Raw genomic sequence first — 21,326 nt, forward strand, 5'->3', positions numbered from 1 at the left:
CACCAGTCTGGAATAGCCTTGAAGAAAGAATGTTGGCTTACTTTGGACAAGACTAGATGCTCAGAGATTCCAAACAAAATAAGACCTCTGAGGAGACCCCAGAGTGGTCTATCCCTAGCCCCAAACGACACACCTAGCAGCCATTCCCTCTTCCCTGAGACAAAACAGGCTTGCAGTACTCTGAGTTCACCCTGAGCCAGCCTCCTAGTCTAGACTCCTTCTGCATCCAGTAAAAACTATATGTCCCCTAGAAAGGAGAGGACAAGCAGGAACAAGAAGAGCTGCCTGCTTGGTAGGGTTTCTGGGCACAAGCCCTGCTCATCACTCTTATCTCACAGTTGAATAACAAGAATAAACTAAAATACTACTTTAGGTAAGAATCAAGGTTACATTAAAATATAAAACAGTAAAAACATCTCAAACAGGCAAACCCTTAGAGAATAAAAACTAGGTCAGAGGTTATCAGGTATTAGGAAGAAAGTTTCTGTTTTGGATAATGAAAATTTTTGCAAATAGATAGTGATGGTGGTTACACTACATTGAGAATATAACTGATGCCACTGAATTACACACTTAATATAGCTGAAATGGCAAATCATACATACATATAATAGGTACACGTGCACATAATATATATATATGTATATGTTTTTGCACATGTATGCATTTATGTATGTATTTATGTGTATATGTACACAATTTTTTTTACAATTAAAAGATAGAAAAATATAAGAATAATGAAGTCCAAGTATGAAGGTGTTTTGCTCCATCCTTCTCATTTTTGACAGACACTGATCTTCCTACTTTCATTATTTAACAACACATATAATTTGACAAATGATAGTGTCCCCTTTATTTATAATGGCACCATTTTATGGACTTGTAAAATGTTGAGTTTTCCTCTGTTTACCTTATCATTAATACCATTTCTTCTACCTTAGTCAGAATTATGAACAATGATTTGCAAATATAATTTCATTTCATGATCTTTATAGCAAGAGCTCAGGGTGATAATTTTCTAAAATCTTTATTGAAAGCAAGATTATCCCAGAAATAGGTTCTCTAGAGACAAACAGAGAGAAAGACACCTGTTACACTGAGTTGCGAAAAGAGTGAAGTTTTTCTTTATATTATAACTGGCTCTCTCTCTCTCTCTCTCTCTCTCTCTCTCTCTCTCTCTCTCTCTCGCAAGCGCACACTTTAGGTCTTCTTGCTTTAGAAACTAATACTACCTGTTTTACTATAAAAAAGCAAGACAATCCCATACTTAATTGGTATGTATTTTACATTAATGATATACCTGAAGAGTTCATTAGTTAACCATCATTCTGTGCCTAAAGCTACTATTTTATACATTCATTAAATGAAAATTAAATTACTATGTCCACTGGTGAAGGCTTGCATTTCTGGATTTGGCTCAACAGATGCTGTATACAAAAGTGATAGACCTTGGGGCTTACTGTTATCCCTTTTTAGGCTCTCATTACTAAGAGAAGAAATCATAGTTGCCTTGCATTCTCAGTGACAAACTAGCAACATATAATCACTAAGGATAAAGCTATATATCACTATTTCATATATTTGGGAATTATCTTTACTTTGATATATATCTTTCTTTCAGAAAGATGATGCTGGCCATAAAAAGTGTTTGCATCAAAGCCTAAACACACAGATGATTTAATCTAACTGGGGAAAACCTCTCCTCTGGAATGTTAGATTCTAACGATGTCCTGTAACACTGTTTTCTTTTTCATAAAAAAATGACTTTCAAAATCATTTCTTGAAGCAAATTAATGACTACTAGCTATGTTTAAAATAGAAAAGTAAGTTTTCATATTTCCATTTTAATTTTTTCTTGCTCAAGCCAAAAAGTTTTTCATAGAATTTGTACATATTTTTATTTCAATTTCTTTCCTTGGAGAGCTAAATTGTTCAAATAAAACTATTTCACTACATTAAAATTATTGTTTTTTTATTTTGTGGCATCTTACTTAGATAAATATTTATAAATCTTATAAGTATTTGTATAAATATAGCTAAATCCATGAACTTAACATTTGAGTGATATTAAGCTCGGAGATGAGGCGAAGAAGGAGGAGACACCAGCTAGCCCCATAACAGGGGCCTGTGGGTCCTGAGCCCTTTCTCTAGGAGTTTGACCTTTTAAAGGTAATTATGGTTGGGCCCCATTCTCTGGCGCTGAACCTATAAATATCTGGCACACAAACCTTGCCACAGTTTTTGGTTCTGAAACTCAAAGAAACCATTCATTCTACTTCTTGGTTCATTGAAGACACCCTAAAATTTAATACTAAGAACTATGTTTCTTTAGGATATTTTAAATATTTACTTGACTAATGGTGAGCCTCTACAATGTCATTTTCTGTGCAAGCTTAAACAGTCAACTACGAAATATAACTACCTCTGCAACTTAACTGCATACACAAGATGAAGTGTTATTTTCCAAAATATCAAGCCTGCCAGGAAAGCAAAGGTCTTTTGAAGCTAGTGATTTGATATTAACTGCAATTCTTTCCATCTACTTTGTAAGCTGGAATTGTATTAGTCAATAACTAAATAGTTCAGGTTCAGTCAGTAAATGTGTCTGAGAGCTATAAATTTTATAAATTCTATAATTCATATCTTTTTCAATATATGAAACTGCCTTAACTTAATTAGCCTATATAAATAAAGTTTTATTATACTCTTCTATGCACATATTATCTGGTCTATTAATTTGCCAAATGGCCACTGCATCCAACAGTCAATATTCCTGACTGTTGTAGAAGGAAGAAAGATACAGAATAGAGAGATGGAGTTCCTGCTAGCTGTTAACACTAAGACCTGTTCATGCACTTCTGTTCAGAGGCATCGATACAGAAATGCACATGGTCAGCTACTCAAACTGGTTTGGCTCTGGGGACTGATCCATGTTTATTCAAAACCACAAGAGCTTGACATAAAAACCAGCACACCAATTTACTGATTTACAACGGAAGGTGGGTCGGGCTCAGGGAGAAGGGTAGGGTGTTCTAACGTAAGGTACAACTCCCACAGGGGCAGGTCCACCCAGAGGGCCAAATTAAAGATCAAAAGATTGCTTGGATAACAAAGAATTAAAGCCATGGGAGCCAGATTTCCTCAAGAGAAAGTTCTCTGCAACCCTTATTAGGTACACTGCACTGTTCTACTCAGTAGTCATAGCTTTGTAAAGAACTGGTGCTTGGTACAGAGAATCACAGCAGGGTTAAACAGATACACTGACATGTTCATAATTTGAGGCCATCCCACTTTATAGATGGAACCCAACCCTCACTCCTCCATTAATACCGTTTTTAGACAGGTCAAACTTTCTTTGGGTACTTTCCAGCTGGAAGTCATGCCCTGGTCACTTAATCTCCTACGAAACAAGCATAAAAAGAAATTCTGCTGATTTTTTTTTTTACTTACACTGACCTCATTCCAAAACACTAAGGGCACTTGACCTGGAAAAAGTGTGCAAAAACTTGCAAAATGGCACAGCTGGTTTAAACTCTGGAAAAATTATGATTTGGCCTATCTCAGTTTTCCAAAATGCAACAGAGTAAAAAAAAGTCATATTTGAGCTGTCATAAAAACTAAACCATAGAGCTACATAGAATATACAAAGCAGTTAAGAGTATAGTGGTCACATTTATTACAAACTGTGAATGGAGTTCAGTCCACTGAGGGGATCTTTTTAAAAACAATTCTTTTGTAGTGAAATTCAGATGTAGATATCTTTTACCTATATTTCAAGTGTACAGATCAATGGCATAAGTACATGCACAACCATTTCCACCATCACGTCCAGAAATCTTTTCATTTTCCCCAACTGAAACTCTGTACCCTGTACATCCCTCTATTTGCAGCAGCATTATTTATATTAACCAAAAAATAATGTTTCCAATGTAAATATCCATTGATTGATAAGACAAGTACCATTCTATTTAGTAAGGAGGATAGATAATCAGAATCTTTTTCAAATGGGAAAGGAAGAAGAACACAAGACAGGGAGGGGGAAGAAGAGAAAAAGATTTTAAAAAAGAGAATCAAAGAAAAATGGAAATAGAGCTTTTTCAAATAGGAAGAGGATTAAGAGTTGGCAGGAGCAAAAAGGGATGGAAGGGGAAAGGAACAAAAAAAGAACTGTGTGTTACATACATGCACAAATTCCCCCACATTAAATGTAATCATTATGCACTGCAAACATGAACTAACAAGAAAAAATACATCAGCTTAAAAAATACTTGTGGATCAAAATTCTAAGCCTAGAAATCCTGTATTCCAATGCGACTCACTCTTACCTCCTACATCATTTGCTGCATTCATTCATTTACCTACAAATGCCTCAAGTTTATCCTTTTTTAAGGCAGAGTATTGTCTCATTGAGTATCAATGCTTCATTTTGTTTATTTCTATATCCATTGGTGGACAGACAGGCTGTTTCCAAGATTTAGCTATTAGAAATTGTGCTTCTGTTGCACTGATATTTATCCTGATCCATGAGGTGGAGGCAGGAATATCCAGAAGTCCATTTAGCTGGTCAGAAAATTGAAACTCAGACCAGATAAGAAATTTGTCAAGGAACATGAGGGCCAGCACCAGGGTTATCTAGTCAGTGAGTTTCCACTATATTTTGTGGTGTAACATTTTGAGGAACGAGCAATTCAAAGAAAAACAATGAAAGAAAACTCCTGGACTAAGTCTAAACCTGATGAATCCCTGTAAGAGAATAAGCTTCTTGAAGGCTAAATTCTAAACCATGACACTAACTCGGTCTACTGCACCGTTTCAAGGAATTACCCTGCATGTCTCCGAATTCCAATATAGCCATGAAGACAAGCAGAGATACAGACAGATCTACAGGGCTGATTCATATGGTTTGTTTGTGGGAACAATCACCTCAGAAGAACAGGCATTAAACCAGCTCTACCCTGGCTGACAAGTACTCAAATAATAACTCAGGGACTGGCATTTTTTCCATGAAAACAAATGCCAGCACACAGGATATGCTACTGTACCTGCAGTTGGAGCCAGGCCCTTGGCAGGTTCTTCAGCCAATCCCAGGTACTCCCTAATGAGCTGACTCAGCTTTTGGTAGGCAACATCCAGATCGTCTACAGTAAAGGAGACATTTAGTTTAACGCAATGGGATCATGTCAAAATACACTCTGTGTTTAACTGCTGGTGGCAATGATTTAGCCACTACTTTTAATTTTATGAATATTGTGGTAGGAGGAACTAAAATCACTCAAACGTCATTTCACTTTTGTATAACTTTCTGCCTGTAAGCATGGGCAGAAGCTGTAGAGCTAGTGAGATGTCAGTGCTCTGACTATGTTATATTATATGGGACTTTTGTAGATGTAAATAGGATCACTAATGAGTTTGTAAAAAGGGAGATTATCTGGGTGGGTTCACACTACTCACACGAGCCCCATAAAAAGAGAGGGTTTTCTCTAGCTATTGGCAGAAGTCAAAGTCAGAGACTCCTAGCACAAGGAGGATTGGATGCGCTGTGAAAATGGCTAGCACCATGCAGAAAAGACCTTCAGTCTGTAGTGCGCTCTATGGACTAAAGGTAACCTTTGGAGACAGGTAACAGGGCCCTTGGTCCTACAACCACAGAAAGTGCATTCTGCAACAAGAGTAAACTTTGGAGAACATTTTTCCCCAGATATCCTTTAGAGGATATCTCTGTCTTACTGACAACATTATCTCTGCCTCCTGATTCCCTAAGCAGGGAGCCCAGCTACACTGTACCAGACTCTTAACCCAGAACTGTGCCCTAATAAGTGGATATTATTTTAAGCCACTGATGGTGATCATTTCTACGCAACAATAAAAATCCAATGTGAAAATGTAATATTTTAATGTTTTAGAAACTACAGAGTATCAAATTGAGCTATATGAAATTGTTTATGTAAGTCAAAAAAATTGAGTATCAGAAATTTCATGTGATTCCAAACCTCTCCAGTCCTCCATCAAAAGAAGGTAATCAGTATTAATTTTTTTTGAGAATTCTTTCAGTAATATTTCCTATAGACGTACAAGAAAATACAATAACGTAATTTGTTACATAAACAATAGCATACCATACTTATGGTTGTGAATCTGGATTTTTTAAAACACCAGTATGATTTAACGATAGTTTCTTACCTATATGCATTATTTTCTTGTTGCTTTTTTATAGATATGAAATATCACACAGTTCTAAAATACGTAGAAGTTTCGATATCCCAAGAAATTTTCCCAGTGATTACTGCTCCAAGTAATTAGCCATTTCTAAGTTAGTTTTTTGTTTGTTTGTTTATTTTTTTGTACCAGGGATCAAACTCATGACCTGGTACTTGCCAGGGAGGCCTTTGTGCCTCTGAGCTAAACGCCTGGTTCCCTAAGTTAGCTTTTTAAAATGTTTGATTTACACAGACATTTTTACGGTCACAGTTTTAGTAATTCAGCTTTCAACTATAGGTAGATTATTGATACAAAATGTTTGAGTTTTATATGTCTTCCTAAAAATTTAAATATCTACTTCAAATTATTATCTAACTTTGCTCTTGCCATGTCTCTAATGAAGGAACCTATTTTATTCTAAGTCTTATTAGTTAAGATCATTCAGAATAACAAAGATAACACTCTGACTAAAATTGGGACGTTAGATCTTGTGTATTTTTACCCTTTTTGCAGCTCTTTGTAATTGACTGCTACAAAATTTCCCTTAAGCATTTTATTTCCATGAAGCAAATTTTAACCCAATGACCCCATATATCAAAAGTAAAACTCTGCTAAGAGTTACTGACCTGCATTGATTACTGCATCAAAGTAACCTGGAAATTTCTGATTAATTTTAATATAAAGGTCCACTCTGGAGACAGCAAGTTCAATTTCTGCACGACTGAATAATCCTTTTCTCCGCAAGTATCCCTCATATGTTTTCTTATTCATGGGTAGCACCAAGATATATCGAGGTTCAAAATAGGAATATTTCAAACTTCTTACACCCTAGGTGTTTAAAGAAAAGATAGTAAGTCAGAAACAGACACATGATTTAGAAATTATTTTGGAGACATCTGATAACACAGGTACAATATTCTGTATTATATTAAATTTATTTTGTCTGAAGAATTAGCCACTATTTGCCTAAAAATATTTCAGTCTTGGAGTACTTTTCTTTTCATCAAATATTAAATTGTCACTGCAAATATTAGAATTCATTCCACTTGGTTGCCCTGCTAATCATGCTAATGAATATAACTGTTAAAAAAGAAAATTGTTGGATATAAAACAGGTACATTCATATCAGTACTGCTACTTTATTACCAAAAAGTGATTTTAATCCTATATTTCATAAGGCATCATTGAAACACAAGATGTTTGCAGAGAGAAAAAACTATTTGTTGCACCTCAGTGATCACCTTGGGACCCTTCCTGTTCCTAAACCAGCAACCTGGGTGGGTTGATTCCAATTGCATCTGACAGTCCCTGTCCAGGGAAAACTGTGAAGACCAAAGTCATGGTAACCTGCTAACCAAGAGATCACAGTGTGAAGCCAGGTAAGGTGCTAGTCTGCAAACATGGAAAGCTTGGTTTATGACCATTGCTCTCCAGTTCTTATAGGCAAATCCCCCAAGCTCTCTACACATCAGTTTCCTGGTAGGTAAAATGAATGAGTTGTTCCAAATGGATTCTACAGTCCTTTCTATCCCATTTCCATCATCATCAGTTTAACTCAAGCTCAAAATCTTTGTTTTAAAACAGTATTTCTTTCAGTAGAAAAAAATACAAGCTCTTTTTAAAACAGTTTCTGGAAGAGTCAACAATAAAGACAGTTTGGAAAAAATACTTCAGCTGGAGAGAACCAGGGGAATAAAACATGGTTTATAGACTCGACCTCTTGGAAATGAGTAGCACAAAGCTCTCAAGGAGGAGTAAAGTAAAACAGGAGCCATCACTCAGATAACTGTTGAAGTAGAAAAAAGGTAGACACAAAAAGACGGAGCATTTTTACACTCAAAGATGCCTTAGTTTTTGTTTCTGTTTTGTCCAGGAAGAAATTTTTAATAGGTCTTCAAAAAAACTAATTAACATAGAAGCAAAAAAATCCCTTCTTAAAGATACAAAACCAATCAACTGTGAATAGAAATGAAAGGGTTGTGCAAAAGATTTAAAGGCTGGAAGAAATGTAACAAGTTCTGTGGACACTAGAGAAGAATTAAACCAATTCAGGGAGCAGACTGATTTTCGTCTCTCGTTCTGTGAAGTTACAGAGGCCAATACTTGCAAGATTCAGAGTTAACAGGAAAAAAATGCCAGATTTGCTTAGTTTATATTTCCTTTAAGTCTGACATTCTTGAGTTATCTTTATTATAAAGCTCAAGGAAAGTACCTGAAAAAAACAACTGTTTCTGAAGATTGTATAGTATTTAATAAAGCTATACATATTTATATTTTTTTTAAAAAAATAAAGGTCAATGAAAATTTCATGATTTCATTCTGGGTTTTAATTTTGGAAAACTTTATTTATGTTCTAATTTTACAAGGATTTTTTTTTGGTAGGGTGGGGGGTGTGGTAGAAAGAAAAATCTCCGGACCCTGCAAGTCTAAACTGCTGGAAGTATAAAAGATACAACACTGAGCCACAGGAGAGCCCACACAGTTCCCATGGAGAGCGCAAAGGATCAGAGCGACTGACTACTGAAGGGACAGGGAGCCAGGTCCATGCACTGCACAAGTCAGGCTTTATCTAACATCACCTTGGAAAAACAGAGACCATGCTAGAAAAAGAAGAAGGATAATTTACCCATGCAATTTTTTAAAAAGTCTTGAAAGATCATTTTACTCATACTATATATACACTTTCTTGAATTGTGACCTACATTCTGTCACTTAACTCTTCACCTATCTTGTCTGCCCCATACTAACTATAAATGTAATACCTCACACTCTGGTACACATTTCTCTTGTGCCTTGCTCTGTACTGGCTAAAAATTACATATTTAACTTCACACACACACACACAGACACACACACACACAATTAATTCGATTAAAACACTTACTTCTATTTCCATATGGATACAGCTTGCTAACCCATCTCTTGCGATACCTTCCACGGTGTCCCTATTTAATCCATAACTGTAATTGCCATAATTAAATGTTAGAATGAATTTCCCCTAAAATTTGAAAAGTATAAAGATTTCATGTAACAGCAGTCATAATGAAATTTGGTATAAGTAAAATAGCTTGATCTCTTATTTTTAACAAATATTAGTGACCTTAAGAACAACCAAATGATAGCATGGTTATGAAACTGAACATCAAATTGTGATAAAGAAATTTACCCAGAATCCTCAGCTGACAGAAAATAGGTTTGTGGAAATAATCTGGTGACAAACTATTAGAGAAGTGTTACAGACCATTTGGGTTACCCACCCACTTTCCAACAAACCAACAACACTAACCTTCAGAGACAGTGAAACTAATAGCCTGCTCTTTGCCCCCACCTTTTCAGCTCTGCCAATATTCCAGGTAGTCCAGAAAATGTCCCCATTTCCCAAAGCCTTGCATTCCAAGATAAACCATAAGTTATGGATAATTCCTGGAGGCTATGATATACATGGATAACCACAACATTTTAAAAAATAGGCTCACCATGTTTTTCCTCACACAATAGCTTTACATTGAAACTTTTCCAAGTATTATTCAACAGAATTGTGCACTGCCGTAGTCATCAGAACAATAAATAGCACCCCCTCCATGTTACAGAAGCTCAGTTCTTCTAACAGCTGTACTCCCTTGCAAACATGGGGATAAAAACGTCTACCTTAAAATTGCTTGTGACTTTTCCTTTGACAGTATTATATTTATTAAACCACCAGGTCTAATCTAAAATGAAAGGCTGATGACAACAGAAGGAACAGTAATGTGGATGACCTTAGTAAGTGTGATCTCTCATGTATCTGATTTTAAAGCAAATAATGAAGTGAGACCTTCCAAGGCTGCACTGAATCTCGCCAAAGGGAAGCCACATCATTAAGAATAACAAGTAGTTAAGAGTTTATTGCCACCCTCCTGGGCCCAGATGTTCTCGAGATATGTGCAGACGGAGGATGGGCTATCCATCATGGGAAAGGTGTTGAGCAAGAGTCACAGGATGTCTCTCAGGATTGGCTGGATCTCTGGGAGATGTGCCTTCTGCAGGCAATGAGGAAACACACACAAACACCCATAATCAAATGAAGTTTCTGTTACATATAGTATTTCCAAAGGTAAAAAGTCGAAAGCACCCTTGAAACCATACCCCTTCAGTATCATGCTGTCTTTGTTCTTTGGAAAAAATACTGTAGCTCCTTTTTCTTATAAGAAAGTATGTTTTACTACAAAAAATTATATATAACACTATTGCTCAGTGATATATATATATATATATATATATATATAATGTATTTTTTAGCTGTTACAGGGTGTGATGGTTTATTTTACATGTCAACTTAGAGGATATCTGAAGATGAGATTAACATTTAAACTGGTGAACAGTGTAGAAGACTGCCCTCCACAATGTAACTGAGCTTCACTAATCAGGGGAAGACCTGCATGGGACAAAAAGGTCAGCCTTTGGACTTCACCTGCGCCATCTGCTTTCCTGGGGCCATAGGTGGGTGGGTCCCTGCTGCAGATTTGGGCTTGCCAGTCTCTGTAACCAGATGAGCTGAGTTCTTTTATTATCTCTTTCTATATACATCCATACACTCTATAGTTTTTGTGGGAAAACGCAACTATACTCTGGCACCCTGTTTTCAAAATATATAGATTTTTGAATTATTATTCCAATATGTGTTTGCTTACTTGTGTGGACATTCTTTTGTAGATCCCAAAAACATTTTCTGGATAGATGCAGGGCTGGGAAAGATCTTGTGTTATCCCTCTATTTATGTGATCCCATTAAATTCATTTGCTAAGCCCTGAGATGAGGTATCCCTTTTGTTTGGGCTGCAATATTCCTTTCATTTCTTGCTGCATGTGGATTTCCATAAATAACAATAGTCATACTTCAAAAATTTCCAGGTCTATGCTTTCATTTCCACAAGAAAGAGAGCATTTTTGTGGATAAGTGATCACCTGTGTACCTATAAAAGGGTTCAGGTGTCTGTGGGGCACATGTGGGAAAGATCTGTGGGTTGAGGAAAGCGCCTGCTGGAAGAAGCCTGTGGTTATGGGAGGGTGAAAGTCACATGCTGTGCCTGTCTACAGTAGTGTTGGGGGTTGGTAAGACATGGCGTCTGGGTTGGAGTCGTGAGTGTGCAGAGGCATCTACATGCAGAGTTCTGATGTGTGGGCGTGACTGGTGTCTGACAATGTGTTATGAATTTATAATCTCTAGGTTTATCTCCTCAAGAAATAGTCTCACAATCATGTTAAAGAAGCTCAGAGGCAAAATTCAAGTAGAAGAAAATGACATTATATTAAAGTAATATACGCTTGCAGAAACAGTAAAAAGGAAGACTTCTCAAACACATGGGGATTTTTATAAAGTGTAAAACTACAAGGCTGACTATAACACGGAAGTATAGTGATTTGTTAGACTAGGAACTGAACCACACTCACTTGGTCTCAGACCTCATAAGGTGTGGAACATCAGGGAAGGAGGCAGAGTGCTCAACAACAGTGAATTCAACCAACAGGAAAATACCTTAGAGTCCAACAGGAAAAACTAATCATAATTTTGGAAACAGTTGTGTTTCAATCTACAGAGTGTTAAAAAAGCCTATGGCCATACCATCCTGAATGTGCCCAATCTTGTTTAAAGAGTCTTAAGAGAATGGTTCTTAGTACTGTCAAGGTAACTCCTCCAATCTCTATTAAGACTTTAGAAATATGAAATTCCAGAGAAATCAATAAATCTGACTAATTCCCAAAATAGAGCCCTTAGAAAGAAAGTTATAATGACCATAATGTTCTTTTGAGAACATTAGAGGAGAAACTGCCCCGGGAGTGTAGAATGTTCTCATTGGTGATTCTGTGTGGGCACAAAAGTCCTGGAAGTACACACTGTGTGCAGAATCAGATCTTCAGAACTGCACTATGGAAACCTGCAGAGCTTGACTGCTCTATGATGCTTAAATGTTCGCTGATAATGCACACTGGGGGTACAACCAGAGTCATTATTCAGGGGTGATGACAAAGACTACAGGAAGGAAAGAGGAGGGGACAGAAGGGAGGAAAGATATAGCTGTCAGAGTCACTGGCTAGATGGTGATCTTTCAAAGGCACAAACAGATTACCCCTCATCTTTCCTTTCAAGAAGGCTTTAGAAGAAAAGTAGTAGTATGGGATTCATTTGGCAATGGAAAGAAGGATAATATAAATAAAACTAAGGCTGATGGTGAAGAAGAAGCAGATTTGCAGATTCATTAGCAGTGATGAGGATGTGAGACACTCAGTTTAACTGAAGTCATAAGTGGGTTGTGTGCTGACATTCACATGTGCTTTCAATAGATCAAACATCTGAGGTTTGTGGGGACCACCTTTTCATATGAAATCCAAGAAGAAATAAATAAATTGACTTTTTAAAGTGAATTCAGAGACAAAGGTGTTGTGCATTACTACCAATGACTAGATTATCAAGGTTTCCATAAAAACAAAAAACAAAAACATTTTAACTCAAAAGAGATTTACAAGTATAAAATTTAATTTTTCCCTTTTTAAAAGAATCACTATTTCCTACCTAATATTTCTGAACTAGAACACATATTACTTATACAATAAACATATAGGGAAAACCTTCTTACCATGTTGAGCATTTCATCAAAAACTTCTTGAGAGATAAAATGATAATCAACTCGATCCCCTTCTCCAAAGTATGGTGGCCTTGTAGTGTGACAGGCCCTGAAACCATAAAACAGAGAGCCTAGTCTATTTCTAGGACCTTGAAATTCAAAATGGAGGTTTGAGTAAACAAAATGTTTAAAAACTTGAAATTGATCCATACATCATAAATCATAAAATAATCTAATTGTGAAGCCACTTTGGTTGTAAAGGGCTGGGCCACATTCAGTCAGTATAATCTTTAAAGATTATACAAATTTTGGATTAGCAGTATCAAATTTTTACTCAATGCTATTTATTGCCTTCTGAATCACCTAATAATTTTGAATAGGTACAATAGTATCTATCATCCACCCAACTGCTTTCATTTTCTCTCTGCTCTGTGAGTATTTTCACAGGCTCCCCTCCTCTCTCTACCTTGCTGGCCGACTTATTTTGCAGGACTCAATTTGTCACCTCTCTCCACATTTTTGCTGGGTTCCTCTGTCTGCATTGTGCACTTCTTCATACTCTCATGGTCTCAATCTGTGCCGGCTGCAGTCTAGTAATTGTTCAGAGCCCCATCTCCTCCCATATTTGAGGGCAGAGACTTCTCATTCACCCTGTGCTGCGAGGCATGTTGTTATTACACTTGACCTTCCTGTGGGAATCTACAAGTCCAGGCTGGATGGAATTCTCAACCAGAAAGGTCTTTTCTATCCACTGTCTAAAATAACCTCCCCACCTCATAAGACCCCTGACTACACTCTATTACCAGAACTGTCTTCTTTCACACAGATTTTTTTTCTATATCCCCAGAACATATGAATCATGAAGGGAGGACTTTGTCTTGTTCATCTTACATTCCCAGTGCCTTACATACAGCAGATATTCACTAAATAACTATAAAGTGAGTTAAAATGAAACACACGAAGTGTCTAACAGCAGCTAGGAACTCCATGGTATGGATAACTGTCAAAGTGACTACCCAAGGGTCACAATGAAGCCTGGGCCCAGTTCCAGAACTACAACATGGAGTCCCCGCTACCCAGGACTCTTCATTTCATAACACTCTGTCCTCCCAGGGTTAAGTTCTGGGAGTGAAAGCTGATCTTTAGATTATTCTGTGACTTTAAAACAAGAGATGAGAATAGTTAAACACTTGGAGTGTTATTTAAGGTATTTCTCATAAGAATCATGAGGTAGATATTATTTCTTATTTCTGTTTTGCAGGTAATGAAACTATGGGCAGTTCCTACTGCCTTCAAATTGAGACACAACAATTATGTATGTTCCTAAGTAGCAACACCAGCATGATTCCCAAGTAAACTCTTTTTAATAGCATACTAATTAAGACAGTAAAGTTGCAGTCTCAAAACCTATCAATCATAAAGTCAAAGGCAAACATTTATATCTCACATAACTATCTATGCCCCTTCTATTATGATCAAGAATTGATGGCACTAGGACACGTTCAGGTCTCCACATTACATTTAAATTATATACTCTGGAAAGAGTATACACCCTCAGAGGAGTCTGTCGAAACACTGTGACATTTGTTTTGTGGTTTGAAAGCACTGGCATTTCTTCCCCTCCTGTTGGCAGAGACCTGAGACCCTCTGTCTATTGCTGTCCATGACAGTTAGGGAAGATAAATCTGTGGCCTGGCATCCTGGGCTGAGAACCCTTAGTGCAATCTTCACATGCTACACTGAATTTACATTTCCCTACAAAAGAATTGAGTGGCAGGCACTTTTTTCAGAATTCTTAAAAGGAAGACAAAACAAAGAAGCAATTTGAAGCATCTAGACAGGTAAACAAAGCGATGGCTCCACTGATGTGGAGAAGGTTGATGACAGAATCTGCAACTGTGTAGAATTTTCTATTAAGAAGGACCTGGGATGATCTGTGGGGTTTTTTTTTTTTTCATCTGTCATCCAATTTTCAGATATAGAAATGTTCACTGTGTAGTACGCTGCCCAACTGTGAATATCTTAAAAGGCATATTTCATAGTAAAAGCAATGTTTCACCAAACTTACTTGAAAAAAAATGATGCTGAACTCAGACAAATTTATTTGAGTCATACATTTCAAAATCTTTTCCTGCCTCTGCCTAAATATGTCCATGAGTTTGTTATTTATTAATTAATTTCCTAGGCAAATCAAAGTAAATATCAAATCATGGTTTGTAATAGAAGCCACACTTCCTGTTAGTTTTACTTAACAGACAAAAGAACCAATATAGAGACTAACCCAGACTGTGCCTCTGGTCCTAAATAAAAGCCCAAGAGTAAATTTAGATATTTTTAGGGCCAAATAATGGTGAACTGTCCTTAATGCCATTAAGAAAAGAGTCCCTGAAGAGGAGATCACCAGGAGCAAAAGGAATCTTGATAAACAGTCCAAAATATGGAATGCTAAAATGTCCAGGGAGAATAGGAAGAAAAGATGTCTGAGAACAGCTGGCAAATGGATGAGGAAGAAGACTTTTTTTCAGTGTGATTCAGAAGCATGCATATTTAGAATCTCAATTTGGGACCAGATTGCTGCAGGAAACACAGCAGTTCTTGATACTACCAATATTTAGACAGAGGCTTGGCGGTGAGCACACACGAACTCAACCACAGTATAACACACAAAATTGTGCAAGAGCATTTTCAATGGGTCTTCATAAAAGCCCAGGTATTCCTAGATCATTTGATAGGTAAATTATATTTGTTTTAACACTCAGTGCAACAATACATCAATAAATTGCTAGACACAATTTAAGGGCCATGAACACAGGGATTCTTGTACATATTACATCCGAATATCAGACTCATGAAGCTCCTACTCTGTTCATGTTCCATAACTACACACCAGCTTCCAACTCCTGCCTTTGTCACCTGTCACTGTATTCTAATCAGTCTTCTTGTCTCTTGCCTTCCTTCTGCAAGGCTGTTCTAACTGTCGATGGGATACCCTCTAAAATGCAGCTGAGAATATCCCATCCCCTTGCTTAAAAGCCCTTTGTGCCCAGAACCCTTGACCTTGTTTCCAGTCTCTTCTTCTGCATTTTCTATCATACTTCAAGCTCAGCTATGCTACCATGAGTGTGCTTAGTTAATGAAACCCGCCTGCTGTTCTCCATGAAGAGTGTGACCCCACTCAAGCTCCATATCCTGCTTCTTTTTCACTTTGATCACTCTTGACTTTCCTTGTAATTGCAAACTATCTTGCTACATAGCATTTCTTCTTTAAACCCCATATCAGACTGACAGCTTTCAGGAGAGTAAGACCCATGTGGGTTCATTTCAGTTTTATTACAAGAACATGGCACATGGACAGTGCTCAGTTAATATTGGTTGAACAAGTAAATGAGCCATTCTCCAAGTCTGTTATATTTGTATAGATAAATTAGAGTAGACTGCATTTAGGTTGCTATGTCTCACACCACCTCATGGAACTTCTTTATTATAATGTAATTACTTTATGATAATACTAAAGGTAAGGTATACTTAGTAGTCATGAGAAAGTTATAAACATAGACTGATATAAAATGGATTTTAAAAAGAATAAAGGTTTTCTTCAGGACTATTCAGATCAGTAACATGGCCATAATTCTGGAAGATTAATGGGCATGCTAGTACTGTTTCATGGTACTCTCATTATCCAGTACTTTTCCAAGGAGCTACTGATTTGTGTGGTAATATAAAGTTAGAAATAAACAGACAGGCGCTGAAGGCGGTAAGTGTGCATCTCCAGGCTACTCATAACTAATAGTGGTAAAGAACATCCAATCTATTTCTAAAAACAAGAACAAATAGTAAAATCACAACTTAAGACTAGAGCAGATTTCTCAGCCACACCACTATTTGTTAAATGACTGAATTATGTTTTTACTTATCTGTCTGGATATGCAACTTAGCATGTGAAAATTTCATGGAATGTCTGGATCTTCAGTCAGTGTAATTTAAAAAGGAAGCAAAACACCAGGAGAAAATAAATAGGAGGAAAACATTCAAGCAACTGGCAGGAAAAATGCCTTTATAAATGCTTTTATATTTCACAATGAGACCATATCCATGCCTACTTTCATTTAATTAAAAATCAATAAAACTTGTGCTATATAAAGAATTTAAAAAGAAAGTCTAAACAAAAGCATTACCTTTCCCTGAAGATGTGCTATGGTTTTATCTTCACTTTTAATTAAAAAATTGCTGCATATAATGGGAGAACTCCCTTACATTCTCAATGGATGAAATTACTAGCTATCTGACACCCCTCTTTTCTTTCATCTAGTGACATGGTCTTTGTTCTGGGACTTGAGGGAACTTTCAGATGTGCACCCCCAAACAGGCCCCAGGCTCTGCCTCTGTGAAGGCGGCAATGAGGGGTTGGCCGGCACTCCTGGGCACTCCTGAGCCCGCGAGGAAGGCGAAGGCGGTGAGTGAGGATGTAATCAGCAGGGAGCAGCCAGCAGTATTTTTCCACTCACCGCTAATTCCAGGCAAAAGATAAAAATCCCAGAGGCAGCACGGCTGTGAGGTTCGTTTTAAGATTCTGCTTCCCCATCTCAGCCTTCCACACAAACCACACAGCAATAATTATCCAAGGGCTGAGTTCCCCATCAGATTACATATTTCATGAAGGCCAGGACCTCACTAGTCTTGTTTTCACTCTGTCCTCACAAGCACATGGAAGGAACTCAAGAATGAATGAATCTATCCAGTTCCCCATATGCACATGTCAGGAATATTATCTATGCCTCTTACGACAGCTATTCCACTAAGCACTGTACATGTTAATTCAGCCATTTATTCACTCAGTCATTTCATGCATATTCACCATACACATATTACGTGCCTGGACATCTGCTGGGCATTGAAAACAAAAATGGTAAACAAGGCCGACATGGCCACTACCTTCACTGGGGTTATAGATCAACAGGGAAAACAGATATGAAATAAAGCAATCAAAGCACAATAAACTTTTTAATAAGGAAAATGCAGGATTTAATGAAAATGAGTAAGGGAAGGGCAAGTAAGAATGTAGAGGTCAATTAGACCAGAATCTTGATGGTGATTCAACAAACCCTCCAAAAACACTTCAGACCAATCACGCCTCTGCAGTAGCACATCACAAGCAAACAAAAAGGACTGTGCTACCAACTCTTAGCAATATTAATTGGTATCAGAGAAACCAGAGAGAGAGAGAGAGAGAGATAGCTTCCTGAGTCATTTAGTTGCTAAAGTGTTCCAAATTTACACTTTTGCCCTAGTTTGACCTTCTATTCTTTGTATTCAGGTTATCTTTTAAAACAGGTTAGGTCTCTCCACAGAAGTATAATGGCACTGTATATTTTTTAAATTCTAATATTAACTTTTATTTTTGTTACTCCAGAGTATTTAAAATATATTAATCAAATTATTCAATAGCATGTGTATCTTAGAGTTGTCCAAATGTGGGCTGCAATTTTAAATATCTAAATGAATGAAAAATGAAATGTAAAGTGGATAACAGCTGCTAGGAACTCTACTGTTTGAACATGGGCACTTAAGGGAAAGGCCTTTTGTGACAGTATTAGAAAAGTTTGCAGTTATTTTTCTTGCTGTCCTATATATCATCGTAGTCACATCCTCAGCTTATCAATATGTTTCCCTAATCTAAAAATAATTATTTTTGCAACACAAAAAATAAAAGAGGAAACCCATTCAAGACAATGCAGTGACAATTCTAAATCTAACTCCCAGATACCTCTTTAATCTTGCAGGACAATTTTCTTGGATGGTACTAGTGTTCCTGACACAATCCTCTATCTTCACAGGGGCATAGGGACACATTCAACACAGTATTTGCTCCAGAAAACTCAAGTGTATTGACTGCTTCTCTGAAGGAAAGAACAGGAAACACTTTTGCTGGCCCTATTCTGTCCTTTGCCTGAAAGGTATCTTAGAAGAGGGAGGTAGTTCTGGAGAGACAGAACCTCAAGAATTGCCAGAATGCCTGCCAGGCAGAGCAAGAAAGAAGTTTAGGGGTCTCCCTGGAACACAGCGCCACCCACCAGTGCACTGGGATGCACACTGCCACACCATGGGACAACAGCAGAGGCATCCTGCCTTCAAACACCATTCTGCTCAGTTAAAAAGTGCAATATTTTTAAACCCTTGGGAGTGATTTGGGCTGGCACTGAATTAAGTTAAACATGAAAAGTAACACACACACACACACACACACACACACAATCCCCACAATATAATAAATAGAAAAGATGCTTGAGCTTCTTATATAAAAAAATAAGCCATGGCACAGATGCACCACGTTAATTTGATTGACACAGTGGTGATTGCTGGGTTTACTGGCTGGTTAAAAAAAAAAAGATTATTTTACTTCTTGCTACATGTTAAATTCTTCTGTAACTAGGAGTACACTTTAACAAGTATCTCTAACACATCAATTAGAATGACATGAGAATCAAGATTCCTAGTATTTCTAAGACTAGATAATCACATTGATCTGATTTTACCACTAAACAACCCTAGAGGACTGACACTCTCAGAACGCTCTGTCCTTACCCAGAGTTTTCATCTATTGAGCATTCAATTAAGTTACCACTTCTAGCTCTACTGCAAAATGCATCAAAAACAAGTTGCTTTGTATATTTGTGAGCGTATTCAAATAGCCAAAATTAGGGATATCTGAGATTTTATCAGGAAACAACAACTTGGAAGAATTTTGGAGGCTTACAAGCCAATAAAAAACTTACCCATATCTGAAGTAAGTATTAAACTGTCTGCAGAGGCGGTGAGCAAGTTCTCGTTTCCCACAAGCTTGAGGCCCCGCTAGTATCAGCATGGGATAAGGGGCGTCCAAACTGGGAAGGGTGCTGAAACACAGGACCAGCCAATTATTGTCCCATGGCTGTCAGAGAAGCAGCTTACGACCTGTAGCCACTTAACCACGTCTCTATTTCACAAGCCTAGTTAACGAGCACTTGGTGCACCCAGACACTGGAGAAAGAGGGGCCTACTTGCCAGAAACAAGTTGATTATAGTCACTGAAAATAACATTATTCAAAGCATAGGTAACGAAGGAAAATGCAAATTTATGTAAATTTACTTTACAAAGCATTTTTCAAGGAAAATGTGGTAAGATTAGTTCTTGATTGCTAAAGTAGTCTCAGAACTTACCAGTAAAAGAGATGTCTGTACTCTGAGAGTTCATGTTTAATATTCATGTCTATTACATTAAATGCAAAACCAACAATAGTAACAACTAAAATTTACTTGAGTAATTACTATGTACCAGGAACTATTCTAGGAGTTTTGTGTGTAGTTCTTTATTTAATTATAAGAAACTATTAAGATATGTCTGTCATTATCTCCACTTACTACGTGAAGAAATAGAAATGCAAAAAGGTTATTTACTTTGTTCAAAGGAAAGGAAGAGCTATATGAAATTCTAGGCTTAGTTTCCACAACTGAAGACTGAAATAAAGAATGAATTTAATAAAATCTCCCACACATTACGCTGTTGTGTGTGAACTTCACCCATGAAACAAATGGCAAAGTTACTGAACAAATCTTTTCGTGGTGGTAGATTGAACTTGGACCTTCACACTGAGTTACATACACAACTCTATTTTTTTCCTTTATTTTCAGACAGGTTCTTGCTAAGTTACCAAGTTTTCCAAGATGGGATCAAACTTACAATCTTCTTGCCTCAGCCTTCCAAAGTGTTAGGATTACAGGCATGCACCACCAAGCCAGTTAAAACAAGGTATTTTAAATACATAGCTGAGATGTGGATTCAATGAAGATTTCATGAAAACCATGAAAGAGCTCATTAGCCAGTATCTCTGAGTATCCATAGAGAAACATAAAAACTTAAGAGCAAGAGCCCTTGGAAAACATGTATAACAAAACCAGATGAAAGGAAAGGCATCTCTAGTAACACAAACCCTGAAAAAGCCTGCCTGGTCCTGGAGTCTGTACAGAAGACACAGTAGGGCAGTGCCAGGTAGATCTGAGGCCAGGGATTCCCAACAGCCACAGAGTACTTACAGATAGGCTCAAACTGTGCATGTGCAAACCTGTTTACGAATGTCTACACAACTTCATTAGTAGTGGCCCAGAACTGGAATCCTTACCAGGTGAATAGTTAACGGTGATAAATTCACAGCACAGACACTGTTCAGAAGTAAAACAGAATGCACTGTCAATACATGCAACAACTCGCGTGAATTTCAGGAGAATTATGTTGAGTGAGGGTATGTAACCAATTGCCAAAAGATATACATGTGATTCCATTTATAGAATATTCTTGAAATAAGCATATTTCAGAGACGGGGACAGATTCATGGCTGCCAAGGGTAAGAAAAGATGAAAGGAAAGGAGGTACTGTGGCTACTAACAGGCACCACCAGGGATCCTGTATCAAAAACGTAGTGGTGCTCAGATGAATGTCCCCATGGATTAAATCTGCACAGAGTGCAAGGTCTTGAGTTTGATTCCTGGTACC

General features: G+C 37.3%; 1 protein-coding gene across 9 annotated transcripts in view; it reads right to left on the reverse strand.

The window, feature by feature from the left end:
* The window catches only part of Lrguk (leucine rich repeats and guanylate kinase domain containing), a 126,928-nt gene that overhangs the window by 46,487 nt on the left and 59,115 nt on the right, over nucleotides 1-21,326 (reverse strand). For all 9 annotated transcript variants that reach the window (XR_010044687.1, XR_010044686.1, XM_063240535.1 and 6 more), the window contains 5 exons: nucleotides 19,573-19,692; nucleotides 12,812-12,908; nucleotides 9,083-9,196; nucleotides 6,825-7,026; nucleotides 5,043-5,138 (listed from right to left, as the gene is read on the reverse strand). Coding sequence is in view for 7 of the 9 variants with exons in the window: in XM_063240535.1 (XP_063096605.1) it covers nucleotides 5,043-5,138; nucleotides 6,825-7,026; nucleotides 9,083-9,196; nucleotides 12,812-12,908; nucleotides 19,573-19,692 (629 nt within the window). In the remaining 2 variants the exon portion in view is untranslated. The remainder of the gene's footprint in view (nucleotides 1-5,042; nucleotides 5,139-6,824; nucleotides 7,027-9,082; nucleotides 9,197-12,811; nucleotides 12,909-19,572; nucleotides 19,693-21,326) is intronic.

The sequence above is a fragment of the Cavia porcellus genome, unplaced genomic scaffold (genome assembly GCF_034190915.1).
Source record: "Cavia porcellus strain 051 isolate PalLab524CR breed Dunkin Hartley unplaced genomic scaffold, mCavPor4.1 scaffold_2, whole genome shotgun sequence".
Classification (NCBI taxonomy): Eukaryota; Metazoa; Chordata; class Mammalia; order Rodentia; family Caviidae; genus Cavia; species Cavia porcellus.